This window comes from Lissotriton vulgaris, unplaced genomic scaffold (genome assembly GCF_964263255.1).
Source record: "Lissotriton vulgaris unplaced genomic scaffold, aLisVul1.2 SCAFFOLD_903, whole genome shotgun sequence".
NCBI classification, from domain to species: Eukaryota; Metazoa; Chordata; class Amphibia; order Caudata; family Salamandridae; genus Lissotriton; species Lissotriton vulgaris.
Genome location: NW_028247330.1, coordinates 706156 through 717669, shown reverse-complemented (window position 1 = coordinate 717669; position 11514 = coordinate 706156). Strand labels below are relative to the sequence as shown.

Genomic DNA, 11514 nt, shown 5'->3' with positions numbered 1-11514 from the left:
ATATAGTGGTAGTCGATATTGTGCCGACGACACAAGTGCAGAGGGATATAAGCGCCCCAGTATTTTGGCCCCTCTCCAGCTGGGATCATGCTCTGAAACAGTGCCATCCTGAGGATTTTTGGGGCCCGACACTGGTGTAACGAAACATGAGGGGGCCCCCTGCAAGGTACCTGGAGGGGCCCCTTCCGGACCCACTGAGGAGCTCTCCAGGCAGAGTACTGTGCTGTGGGGGCCCCCTGTAACTTGGTGGACCCCCGCATCGAGGGCGCTGTGGGGGGCCTTGGTTATGCCACTGGGCCCTGGGAATAATATACCTAAGGAGCTTCTGGTTAGATCAACGTAGTGTATTATAGCCAATTTTCTTCTAATTCAAGCCCCATGATGCCAAACAACACTGAATAATACTGTAAAGGTTGAGATTAAGAAATAGACGGATGGGGTCAGAGAGACAGGTCTCTTTCCCAGGGGCCCCTTGGAAGGTGGGAGCCCTGGGCAATGACCTACTTTGCCCATGCTTTAAAACATCTCTGCTCTACAGCTACCAGCACACAGGATTACAAACCTGTGCCTAGTCTGGATCATCCTTCAGCTCATCAGAGAGATCCTGTGATGGGTGATGTTCCTGCAAGAAGGAGAGCTTGTCGCTTAGATTTTTGCTCTGTGGTAGCATGCATGTACTGTAGCGTGTTTACTCCTACCTCATGCTCTCATTGCTTACGTGATATAACATTTCTATAAGCTGTTGGCACTGCCAATGCTTCATCTCATCCAGGGTTTAAAGATCCTCTGGGCATTATGTTAGGCGAGTCTGGTGGTGTCAACATCTGAAGTCTTTTCTTTGAGCTTGACTGAGGATTTGGTCTTCTGAGAGGACCAAACTAACCATCGAGATGTACCCCCCTGTTGCACCCCCCCACTGTCAGAATTTTTTTATCACTTCTTGACAGTTATAGGGAACAGAACACATAAGCATGCACTCATCAACAAACCATGACATCACACACTGGCTGAGCAGCAGGGAACAGAGAATCTATGAATGGATGCATTACAAAGTACAGCCGGTTATAACTAAGGCTCATGGTGTTCTGTTTTTACGAATTTTTACAGATGATTACAGACAGAAAACAAAGTGTTTCCTGTATGTATTTATTTTTAAAAGTGTGAAAATGCAGAAAAGCATGCTTCTTGTGGATGACTCTTCATGCTGTTTTTTCGTGATTTCTAGGACAACAGCTGAGCAGATAGGCAGCATGGAAAGTTAAAAATAGATAGAGATTTCCGTAAATGCAGATATATGGTAACATTTGTTTGTATTATAATGCTCATATTTACCTGAAGGTGTAGTCTTTTGCTATATTTGGCTGCTTAATGTGCTAAAACGCGACAGGCAGCAATGTATGAGTGCATGTTTAAAACGTGAAATACATGTGGAAAGATACAATTTTATGACTCCATATATTTGCAAAACAAAAAATAAATATGGATTAATACCAGTAAGATGGGCAAAAAATAAATATGGATACAGACGGAAATGTTAAAGAAATAAATACCATAAAACCGGGAGCCCTAGTTGTAGCCGGCGCCTTCTGTTCACTGTTGGTCTAGGCGCTCAAGAGTCAATCCATGACGACTAACCAATGGCCTTGTGGCCCCTTTGTCTTTGCAGGGTCATATCCTGCTGTTACGATGACAGCCCAAGCACCCTTGAAGCCCCTGACTCGTGTTGTCGTGAGCGGGGCCACCCATGGCAATGAAATGTCGGGGGTCTTCCTTGCCAAGCACTGGATTAAAGACCCTTCTGAGCTGCAGCGTTCCACCTTCAGTGCCTCAGCCTTCATCGCCAACCCACGTGCCACAGAGAAGTGCGTACGTTACATAGATCAGGACCTGAACCGCAGCTTCAAAATGCAGGTGTTAGAGTGAGTATCACCCCATCCCTCTCTGTCCCCACTGCTATCACTTTCTTCCTCTGGAGCATCATCCCTAGAGTGGCCTCCCTCAAGGGAATGCAAACACTGGTGCACCAAAGGGCTGCAGAACCAGAAGGACCTACCCACGCACAACGCCATTGACAAGACCCAGTCCTGGAGGCACCAACTGTCTACACACAAGCTCCACTTTCTTCCACTACATCATTCCTAGAGTGGCCTCCCTCAAGTGAACGCAAACACTGGTCACCAATCAATCAATCACGGGTTTATAAAGCGCGCCACTCACCGTGAGGGTCTCAAGGTGCATCAAAGGCATGCAGAACTACAAGGACCGACCCACACACAACACCATTGACAAGACCCAGTGCTGGAGGCACCAACTGTCTACACACAAGCTCCACTTTCTTCCACTACATCATTCCAAGAGTGGCCTCCCTCAAGTGAACGCAAACACTGGTCACCAATCAATCAATCAGGGGTTATAAAGCGCGCTACTCACCCGTGAGGGTGTCAAGGTGAATCAAAGGCCTGCAGAACCAGAAGGACCTACCCACACACAACACCATTGACAAGACCCAGTGCTGGAGGCACCAACTGTCTACACACAAGCTCCACTTTCTTCCACTACATCATCCCTAGAGTGGCCTCCCTCAAGTGAACGCAAACACTGGTCCACCAAAGGCCTGCAGAACCAGAAGGACCTACCCACGCACAACACCATTGACAAGACCCAGTTCAGGAGGACACAGATCTCTTACATACACACACCGTACGTGTCAGAGGGCCAATGGGTGTGGCCGCCCTTCCTGCGCAATGATTCGTGATTAGAGATTACCCAACTCTTCCCTTGATCCTGGTCCCTCCCTCCCCCTTGTCTCCTGCTCCCCCCTCACACCTTTCCTTGGCCCTCTTGTATTTCCAGCTGCTCTTAAGTTGCACGCATTATGTTTCGTATCGTGTTGAATGTATTGGGACCCGCTCAGTGTAACCAGTGTACTGCCATTAACCATTCTGAATGTTTTCTATTCCTTAGTACTTATGACATGGTTTGTAATATTGCACTACATCACGACTATAAATCTCAATAAACAACAAAAAAAAAGAGGGCAAGGGGGGTGACCACCATCAAGCACATGCAGACACACCTGCAGCAACATGGTTCAGTCCTGCTGAAACCATCATCTTAGACACACAACAGACCCACAGCTCCATCAACAGGGCCCAACCCTAGAGGAACCACTTCACTCAAACACAGACATGCACATAGATGCACACATCTCCTGTAAGGCCACCATCTCAGAAATACTCACAAACTTGCACACAACCTTCCACCGATAGGCACCAGCCCAAAAGGTATTTACCTTTTCGATAGTAACACAGCTCTATGTGACTTTCAACCCTGAGATATCAATTCACACACCATTTGCATCTCCTAAATGTTTTCCCACCCCAGGAATACTCCTGAGGACTCTATCTATCTATCTATCTATCTATCTATCTATCTATCTATCTATCTATCTATCTATCTATCTATCTATCTATCTATCTATCTATCTATCTATCTATCTATCTATCTATCTATCTATCTATCTATCTATCTATCTATCTATCTGTCTATCTATCTGTCTGTCTGTCTGTCTGTCTGTCTGTCTGTCTGTCTGTCTGTCTGTCTGTCTGTCTGTCTAGCTGCCTATCTATCTATCTATGTATCTATCTATCTAGTTTTTCTAGAGCGCATACCTACCCATGGGCATCCCAGCACTATGAGAGCGACACAGACTAGCGAGGGACATCTAGGTGGGGTGGCTATAAAATTGCCAGGTCTTTAGAAGTTTCTGGAAAGCGAGTTCCTTGTTGGCTGTCCGTAGAGTAAGGGGGAGGGAGTACCAAGGTTTGGCAACATTGCATCTGAAGGACTGACCTCCAATTCTGGCTCTTTTTATGGTAGGGACCATGGCTAGCCATGCACTGGTGTAACACAAAGTTCTTTTCGGCATGTAGGGATTGATCCAGGGACGGTTAATCGTGGGGCCTTTGTCTAGGAGTGCCGTATGAGCCATGCAGAGGGTTTTAAATGAGATTCTGTGACGAGAGGTGTGGCGCCGCAGCCAGGGCGAATGACGCTGGATGCTGGGGATCACGGTTTGATCCCCGGCTCAGGCGGCAGGGGTCTGCCCAGCACCATGCCACTCTGGGCAATAGCTCGTTTAATCTTCCCATTGGCATCCAGCGCCGAGATACCCCTTTGGGAGTGATTTGTGCACTATACAAGTACTGGATTTACATTTACCAGTAGTCAATGGAGGGAGATCAATGCTTGAAGAGCAGAGATGTGCCAAGGGGTGTTATGCAGAACCCAAGCCGTGGAGTTCGGCACAACCTGCGGTTTCCAGATAGGTGCTCCCAGGTACAATGAATTTCCGTAGTCCAGGCGGGATATAATGAGTACCTGGGTCACTGTTCTTTTGGAAGATGGGGGAAGGAGATATAGGATTTTCTAAGCAGCCTAAGGGAGCAGTGACAGGTTTCCGCTAACTTTGTTGCTTGGTTCTCCATAGTTAAGGATTTGTCCAACCATACACCATTCTATCTCCTGATCTTCCCTTTACCCCTTGCAGTGCTCCGGACTCCGAAGACGAGCCCTACGAGGTCAAACGAGCAAAGGAAATTAACAAAACCTACGGTCCGAAGGGCTCTCCGGAGGCTCATGACTTCATGTTTGACATGCACAACACCACCTCCAACATGGGGGCCTGCATCATCGTGGACATCCCCCAGAACGCCTTCGCTATGCACCTGGCAAACTACATACAGGTAAAATTGGGCACCTGGTCACCCTGTTAAGGAAGGGTTTCCAAGGGCATTAATCCATCATGGTGGCTCTTCTTCTCAATCACACAATCTTTGGAGGAAATTGTGGAGGACAAAACATCTCATGGTTGATATCTCCAAGGTGGGTTTGGTCCGGCAAACATGATGGCAGCCAAGAACCTCATTCCAGAGTGCGCCCGGATAATGTCCACTAATCATCCTTTACATTTATTAGAAAAGATCCTTGTTAAGCTTGTATTGCAGAAAAGGTAGCTTTGTGCCAGAGTTTGCATGCTGTCACCTCTTCGGGCAAATTATCTAAGCAGGTTTCTTTGTAAGGGACTCTGTAACCAAGAAAGATCAACTCTGAGTGTAGAGCAGTGGTCTGCAAACTTTTTAATGACACCCCACCCCCCAAGTGGGGGAAAGAAATAATAATCAGGGTACTCCTCAGAATTTTTCAGTTATTCGATTAGATTGACAATGTTTAAATATGTCCAGTCTTATCTAAACATTGCAGGTAAAGTTCTGTTACTGTTTTAATAATGCAATCAAACACACGATTGCTAAGCGTACTACTCTGGCCTTACTAAGATGTGAACGTATCCACAGTGTGATTATTAAAAATGGGGGTAGTCGTTCAGCCGGGGCTCCACTCCGGCTCTTCCCGTAGCTCTTCCCAGGAGCGGGGCGACCAGCGTGCCAATGGGAAGCGGCACCGCAAGTCCCGATCGAGGCGGCGATCCTTGTCTCGAGACCCTCTCTTGGGCGACACACAGCCTGAGACAGATCACTCCGGCGGGGGGTCGTGAATCCCCATGGCTGACCCTTGATTCCTGCTTTTCATTTGGGGCCACCTGCTGTGACGGCGGATTGCAGCTCAACGGCCCAGGCCGGGTCTGGTGCAGTATTACTTGGCCATTACGGGCCTCATTGGGACTCTGGTGGACAATTGCACTGTATTTGTACTGTTATTGCTGATGCTAACTTGGGGGGGGGGGGCATGTTTCGTGGGCTGCCTCCTGCTGTTGGGGTTGGGGAGGTTCTTGTTTTGGGGTGTGTGCTTGGTTAGTCCTTAAGGGTTGAGTGGGATCCATTGGCATACCTACCTTTTGGTGCTCTGTTTGGCGCCTAAACTACCGTATGCCGCGACAGGTACTTCATTGTTTTTTGAGGTATTGGGGTGGGGGTGGGGGGTCCGGGAAGGCTTGTTGGGGTGTTGGGGGGGTTGGTAGTGTGGGGGGTAAGGGTAGTGGGGTACTGTTATTGGGGTGCACGTGATCTTTCTGACTACTGCTGCTATGGGGGTTGGGACCAGGGCCCCGGGCCGGGGTGTGTGGGGTTTGTTGTGTCGAGATGATGGCTGATGCACCTCGTTTGGCGCCTCTTAGCGCCACTATGCATATTCTTAGCTGGAATGTCCGGGGTCTCTTGGATAAGATCAAGCGGGGGGCGGTCCTGCGCTGGGCCAAAAGAGATCTTGTGGATGTGCTCATGCTCCAGGAAACACACATGCTAGGTACGAAGGCCCTCAGTCTCCAGCGTTTCGGTTTTCACCAGGTGTTCCATGCCGGGTTTGCCAGGGGTTCTAGAGGGGTGGCTATCCTTGTTCATAGGCACCTGGCGTATACGCACAAGCGCCAGTGGCTTGACCCGCAGGGGCGCTTTGTATTCATCCAAGGGAGAGTAGGTGTGGAACCGGTGGTGTTCGGGTGTGTGTATGCTCCCCCCCCTCTGCAATGGGCATTAGCCGAACGATTACTCGCTTTATGGGCTGACCTCCCTGATTCCTTGGCGGTGATTGGCGGCGATTGGAATGATGTTGTGAATGTGGCTATGGACCGGCAGCGGAGGCAGGGGGTGGCGCCTGCCCCCCCTCCTACGCGGTTGGGCGCTATGTTGGATGTGCTAGGCTGGACTGATGTGTGGAGGCATTTGCATGCGGAGCGCCCCGAGTACACATACGTCTCAGCGGTTCATGGCTCCCTTTCGCGCCTAGACTACATCTTCGTTCCACGGGCCTACCTTGCCAGGGTGAAGGGGGCAGCAATACGGCCTCGTGGGCTCTCCGACCATTCCCCGGTCGCAGTCCAGATAGACCTGCATAAACCGCGCCAACCCTTCCGTTGGCGGATGTCCACGTGGCATCTGCAGCGGCCTGACTACTCCCAGCATATTCGCGGCGCTATCGCCCAGTACTGGCAAGATAACTTGGGTGTGGGGGTGGATGCAGTGACGGTCTGGGAGGCCATGAAACCCACTCTGCGAGGTGTCGATCTGGCTTGGTGCGCATCGGCTCGACGGGCACGGTTGGAGGGTATTGCCGCAGCGGCGGAGCGGGTGGAGGATTTGGAGGCCCGCCACAGAACTCTGGCGGATGACCTCACCCTGAGGCAACTCCTGCAGGCGCAACAAACGCACTCCTCGGTCCTACTGAATGAGGCTTGGCAAGCGTGGCTGGCCACCCGTAGCCGGGTGTATCAGTGGGGCGACAAATCTTGTACCATGCTTCACCGGCTGTGTCAACAAACCCTGCAGCCCCTTACGCTCCCAGGCCTGGTGGACGATGCGGGTGTTGCCATCACGGACCCGGCTACGCTGGCTGCCAGCTTTGCGCATTACTATAGGTGTCAGTACGCCTCCCGGGAGACGGTCGCTCCCGCTGCCATCGCTGAATATCTTGCCTCGGTCCCCCCGGCTACAGTGTCTGATGAGGTGCGTGATGCTCTTGACCTCCCCCTGACAGCGGAGGAGCTTGGAGACGCGCTGGGTCAATTGAATGTGGGCAAAGCCCCTGGACCAAGCGGCTTCCCCAGTGAGTTCTATAGAAAGTTCCACCTGCAGCTCGGGCCGCATTACTTGCGTGCGTTGGAGATGGCGCGTGGGCAGGGCCGCCTCCCACCGGATTGGCGACATGCCGAGATCGTTGTGTTCCAGAAGCCGGGGAGGCCTCCGGACCGGCACGACTCCTACCGCCCTATCTCTCTTATTAATTTTGAGGCCAAGCTCTTGGCCAAAGCACTCGCGAACCGCTTGCTTCCCCACATCACCGCCCTCGTCCATCCTGATCAGGCCGGCTTTATGCCGCACCGGGCGACACGGCACAACATACGGCGGGCGCAGGCGGCGGTTGACGCTATTGGGGCGTCGGAGGACCAGGCTGCGTTATTGCTGGCCGACATTGACAGCGCCTTCGACTCAGTCAGCTGGACCTTCCTGTTCACACTTCTACCGCTGCTGAATTTAGGCCCGGTCTTTGTCTCCTACATCTGTTTGCTTTACACGGAGGTTACTGCCTCAGTGCGGATCTCGGGGGCGACCTCGGCGCGCTTCCCGGTTACTCGGGGCACGCGGCAGGGATGTCCAATCTCTCCCTACCTGTTCGCGCTGGCCATGGAGCCGCTGGCTGCCAGGGTCCGCGCTGACGCGCTGTATCGAGGCTTCATCTGGAGCGCGAACCACACAGACCGCATTGCTCTGTACGCAGATGACGTGCTGTTCTTTATGACCGACCTTCGGATTACGGGCCCCCGGGTCCTGGAGCTAATGCAGGGCTTCGGCCAGGTGTCGGGCCTCTATCTTAACCCGCGCAAATCGACTCTCTGGGTGTTGGGTGGTGGTGCAGTGGACCTTCCATGGGCGGCGTCCCTTCGGATGGCGGTGGAAGGTGTAAAATACTTGGGGGTCTTCCTCTCCGCCTCGCCTACGGAGGCATGGGGCCGGAACATCCAGCCGGTCTGGGACCGGGTCCAGTTGGACATCAAAACATGGACTCGTATGCCCCTTAACATCTATGGCCGGTCGGCCATTTTCAAAATGGTGGCCCTACCCCGTCTTCTCTACCAGCTGCAGAATCACCCCTATCCGATCGACCCGCAGTGGTTCCGCAGTGTCGACTCGGTGCTGGGAAGGTTCTTGTGGGCGGGAGGTGCCTCTAGGGTGGCGCTCCGGACGTGCTTCCTCTCTACCTACTGCGGTGGCTTGGCTACCGCGGACATGCTGTCCTACTATCAGGCCTCCCATCTCCTGGTGCTTAATGAGTGGTGGTATGGGGACCGTGGTGATCCGGCCTACGCCCTAGAACACCTTTTGATGGGCGATGCCTCCCTTCACACTCTGCTTTACTCGGCCAGGAAGAGGCGAGCGCTCCCGCGTGTTACCCAGCTAGTGTTTGCCGTTTGGCGGAGGGCCCTTCACCGTACGGGGTGGTGGGGTAGACTGACGGCGGAGACCCCGCTGTGGCGCAATGGCCTGCTACCGGCGCTGGCGTCGCTGCAGGGCTTTGATGGGTGGGACGCAATCGGGGTTTCGTCCTTGGGGCATGTCCTCTCCGGCACCACTCTTAAATCCTTTCAGGAGCTTAGCACCGAATTCAGCATGCCCAGGTCCCAGTTCTTCCGCTACCTCCAATTCCGCCATGCACTTGCTCCTGGCTTGGTGGGGCTGGAGCAGCTCTCGGACTTCAGTCCCATAGAAGCGAAGCTGTTTATGGGCGACTTGGGTGCCAAAAAAGTCTCCCAGATATACCGCTCCCTGGTCACGCACTGCTCCCCCTCGCTCTCGGCGCTGAAGGCCCAGTGGGAGGCCGATGTTGGCCCCTTGGACGAAGATGATTGGCGCGAAGCCCTGGAATCCCCTAGGGGGACTGCCCTTGCAGTACGCCTCCGCTTTATCCAATTCAAATATCTGCATCGCGCGTACTTTACGAGGGAGCGACTGTGGCGGGCGGGCCTGCTTGTAAACCCTGAATGTCTGCGGTGTGGTTCGGAAAGGGGCACCCTTTTTCATACTGTGTGGTCTTGTGAGCGGCTGACTCGGTTTTGGGCCGGGGTTTGGGATTGCTTGTCTGAGGTGCTGGGATGGGAACTGCCCCGTACGCCTCGGTTGGGCCTTCTGCATGTGCTGGAAAATATTGGGGGCAACATCTACAAGCGCCACCTGCTGCTGCTGGGACTGGTGGTGGCAAAGAGGGACCTGGCGCAGGCCTGGAAAAGTGAGCGCGCCCCTCCTCTTGGGGCCTGGAAGGCGGGCCTGGATTTCGTTATGGGACTAGAGCAGCCTGTTTTCAAAGCTCGGGGATGCCCCCGCAAACATTTCAAAATTTGGAAAAGGTGGGCGGACTATAGGGGCCTCCCCCTCGATCCCCCTATGGACATGGATGATGCATTGCCTCACGACGTGGACCCTGCACCTTAGGCCGGTGGCCGGCCCCATCTATGTACATCTTTCGTCCTGGTTGTTTAATGATCACGTGCACAGGGTTAGGGAGGGATAAGGGGTGGATTGTAGCTGGGAGTTGGGGGTCGTTCTGGGGGGTGGTGGATGGCTGTATGTTCCCTTTCTTTTTTGATAAAAATTGCTTCATATGAGAGGTTCGCTGCTATGCCTTACATGTGCCTTTGTTATGATTATTGATGACAGTCCCCTCCTGACTGTGGAGGGCTGTGCCTGCACTTGCTTGAACCTCTAATAAAACTGGTTTTGAAAAAAAAAATGGGGGTAGTGGGTTTGAAGACTATTTGGAGTCCCTTCCCTTTTGACACATACTCCCCCAAAGGATATAAATGACAAACGATGTTGTGATGGCTCATGACGCGGTGGCTTACTGTCGCTCATTTTTTCTGCTTTAAACAAAACACTGCTACCAGCAGGGCTTTAAGTGGGCCTGGTCCTGCTGGTGCTCGGCACCGGCAGTTGTAAAAAAACGGGGGCTAAAAATGGAGATCTTATCGGCCCTCCCCCTCAGGATAAAACATAAAAATGTTTTCACTTCAAAGGCAGTGAAGGGTGGTACTGCTGCAGAAGTAACTTATAAGAGACTTGTTATAGTTCTTCCACAGTCTCATCATTTCAGAACTGAAGCATTTTAAATATTCTGTATGATGAAGCCATAGTTGTTGCTTATTTATCTTATGCGACTAACAACCATTGGCAAAGCCAATAGTCCTGACTTATTGTAGGCGTAATGTTACTGACATTATATATCTGGATGCAGTGACAGAAGCAGCAAATTACCGGTTGGGTGGCACACTATGCTAAGCACAGATTTTTCAGTGGTTGTTAGTTCCATAAGCTAAATAAGCAAAAACTATGGCTTCCTTATATATAATATTGAAAATGCTTCAGTTATGAAATTATGAGACTGTGAAAGAAGTATAACGAGTCTTTTTGACCTAACATCAAAGGCACTGAATGGTGGTACTGCTGCAGAGTTAAAAAAAACATTTCCACCCTGAGGATGGGGTCAAAAATGAAGAGCCCATTAGGGACCCATCTCGGCACCTGCTTTTTAGAAGTGCCGGTGGTCAGCACCGGCAGGACCCGGCCCATTTAAAGCCCTGCACACACCAAACATCATACGCTAACACATCAACTATTATATATCCACCCACTGTTAAACCCCTCATCGGGTGCCAAAACACCCTCCATCAGACGTCTACAAAGACAATATCACACATCAGCACACAGCATAGTCAACATAATAAATCCACACACCCAACCTCATACGCAAACACATCGACTAATATACAACCACCCACTGTTAACCCATCATCGGGTGCCAAAACAGCCACCTTCATACTTATGTTCACCCACTATCATATAGCTACCCTTCCTTCATCATACAGCCCTGCCCTAACATCATACAATCAAGCAGACCCACCATTACATACCTGCAAATCCACCAATAAACACCCATCAGACATTCACAGAGCCACATTTATACATTCACCAACTTACCTACATGTCCCCATCAAATGGTCATGTCTTCCAC

General features: G+C 51.6%; 1 protein-coding gene across 1 annotated transcript in view; it reads left to right on the top strand.

Moving 5' to 3' along the window:
- Positions 1–1668: 1668 nt before the first annotated feature.
- LOC147665189 (N-acyl-aromatic-L-amino acid amidohydrolase (carboxylate-forming)-like) overlaps positions 1669–11514 on the top strand; it is a 46551-nt gene continuing 36705 nt past the window's right edge. Inside the window, exons 1-2 of the mRNA XM_086949687.1 lie at positions 1669–1919; positions 4550–4745. Coding sequence (XP_086805813.1) covers positions 1687–1919; positions 4550–4745 — 429 coding nt within the window. The 5' untranslated portion in view covers positions 1669–1686. The remainder of the gene's footprint in view (positions 1920–4549; positions 4746–11514) is intronic.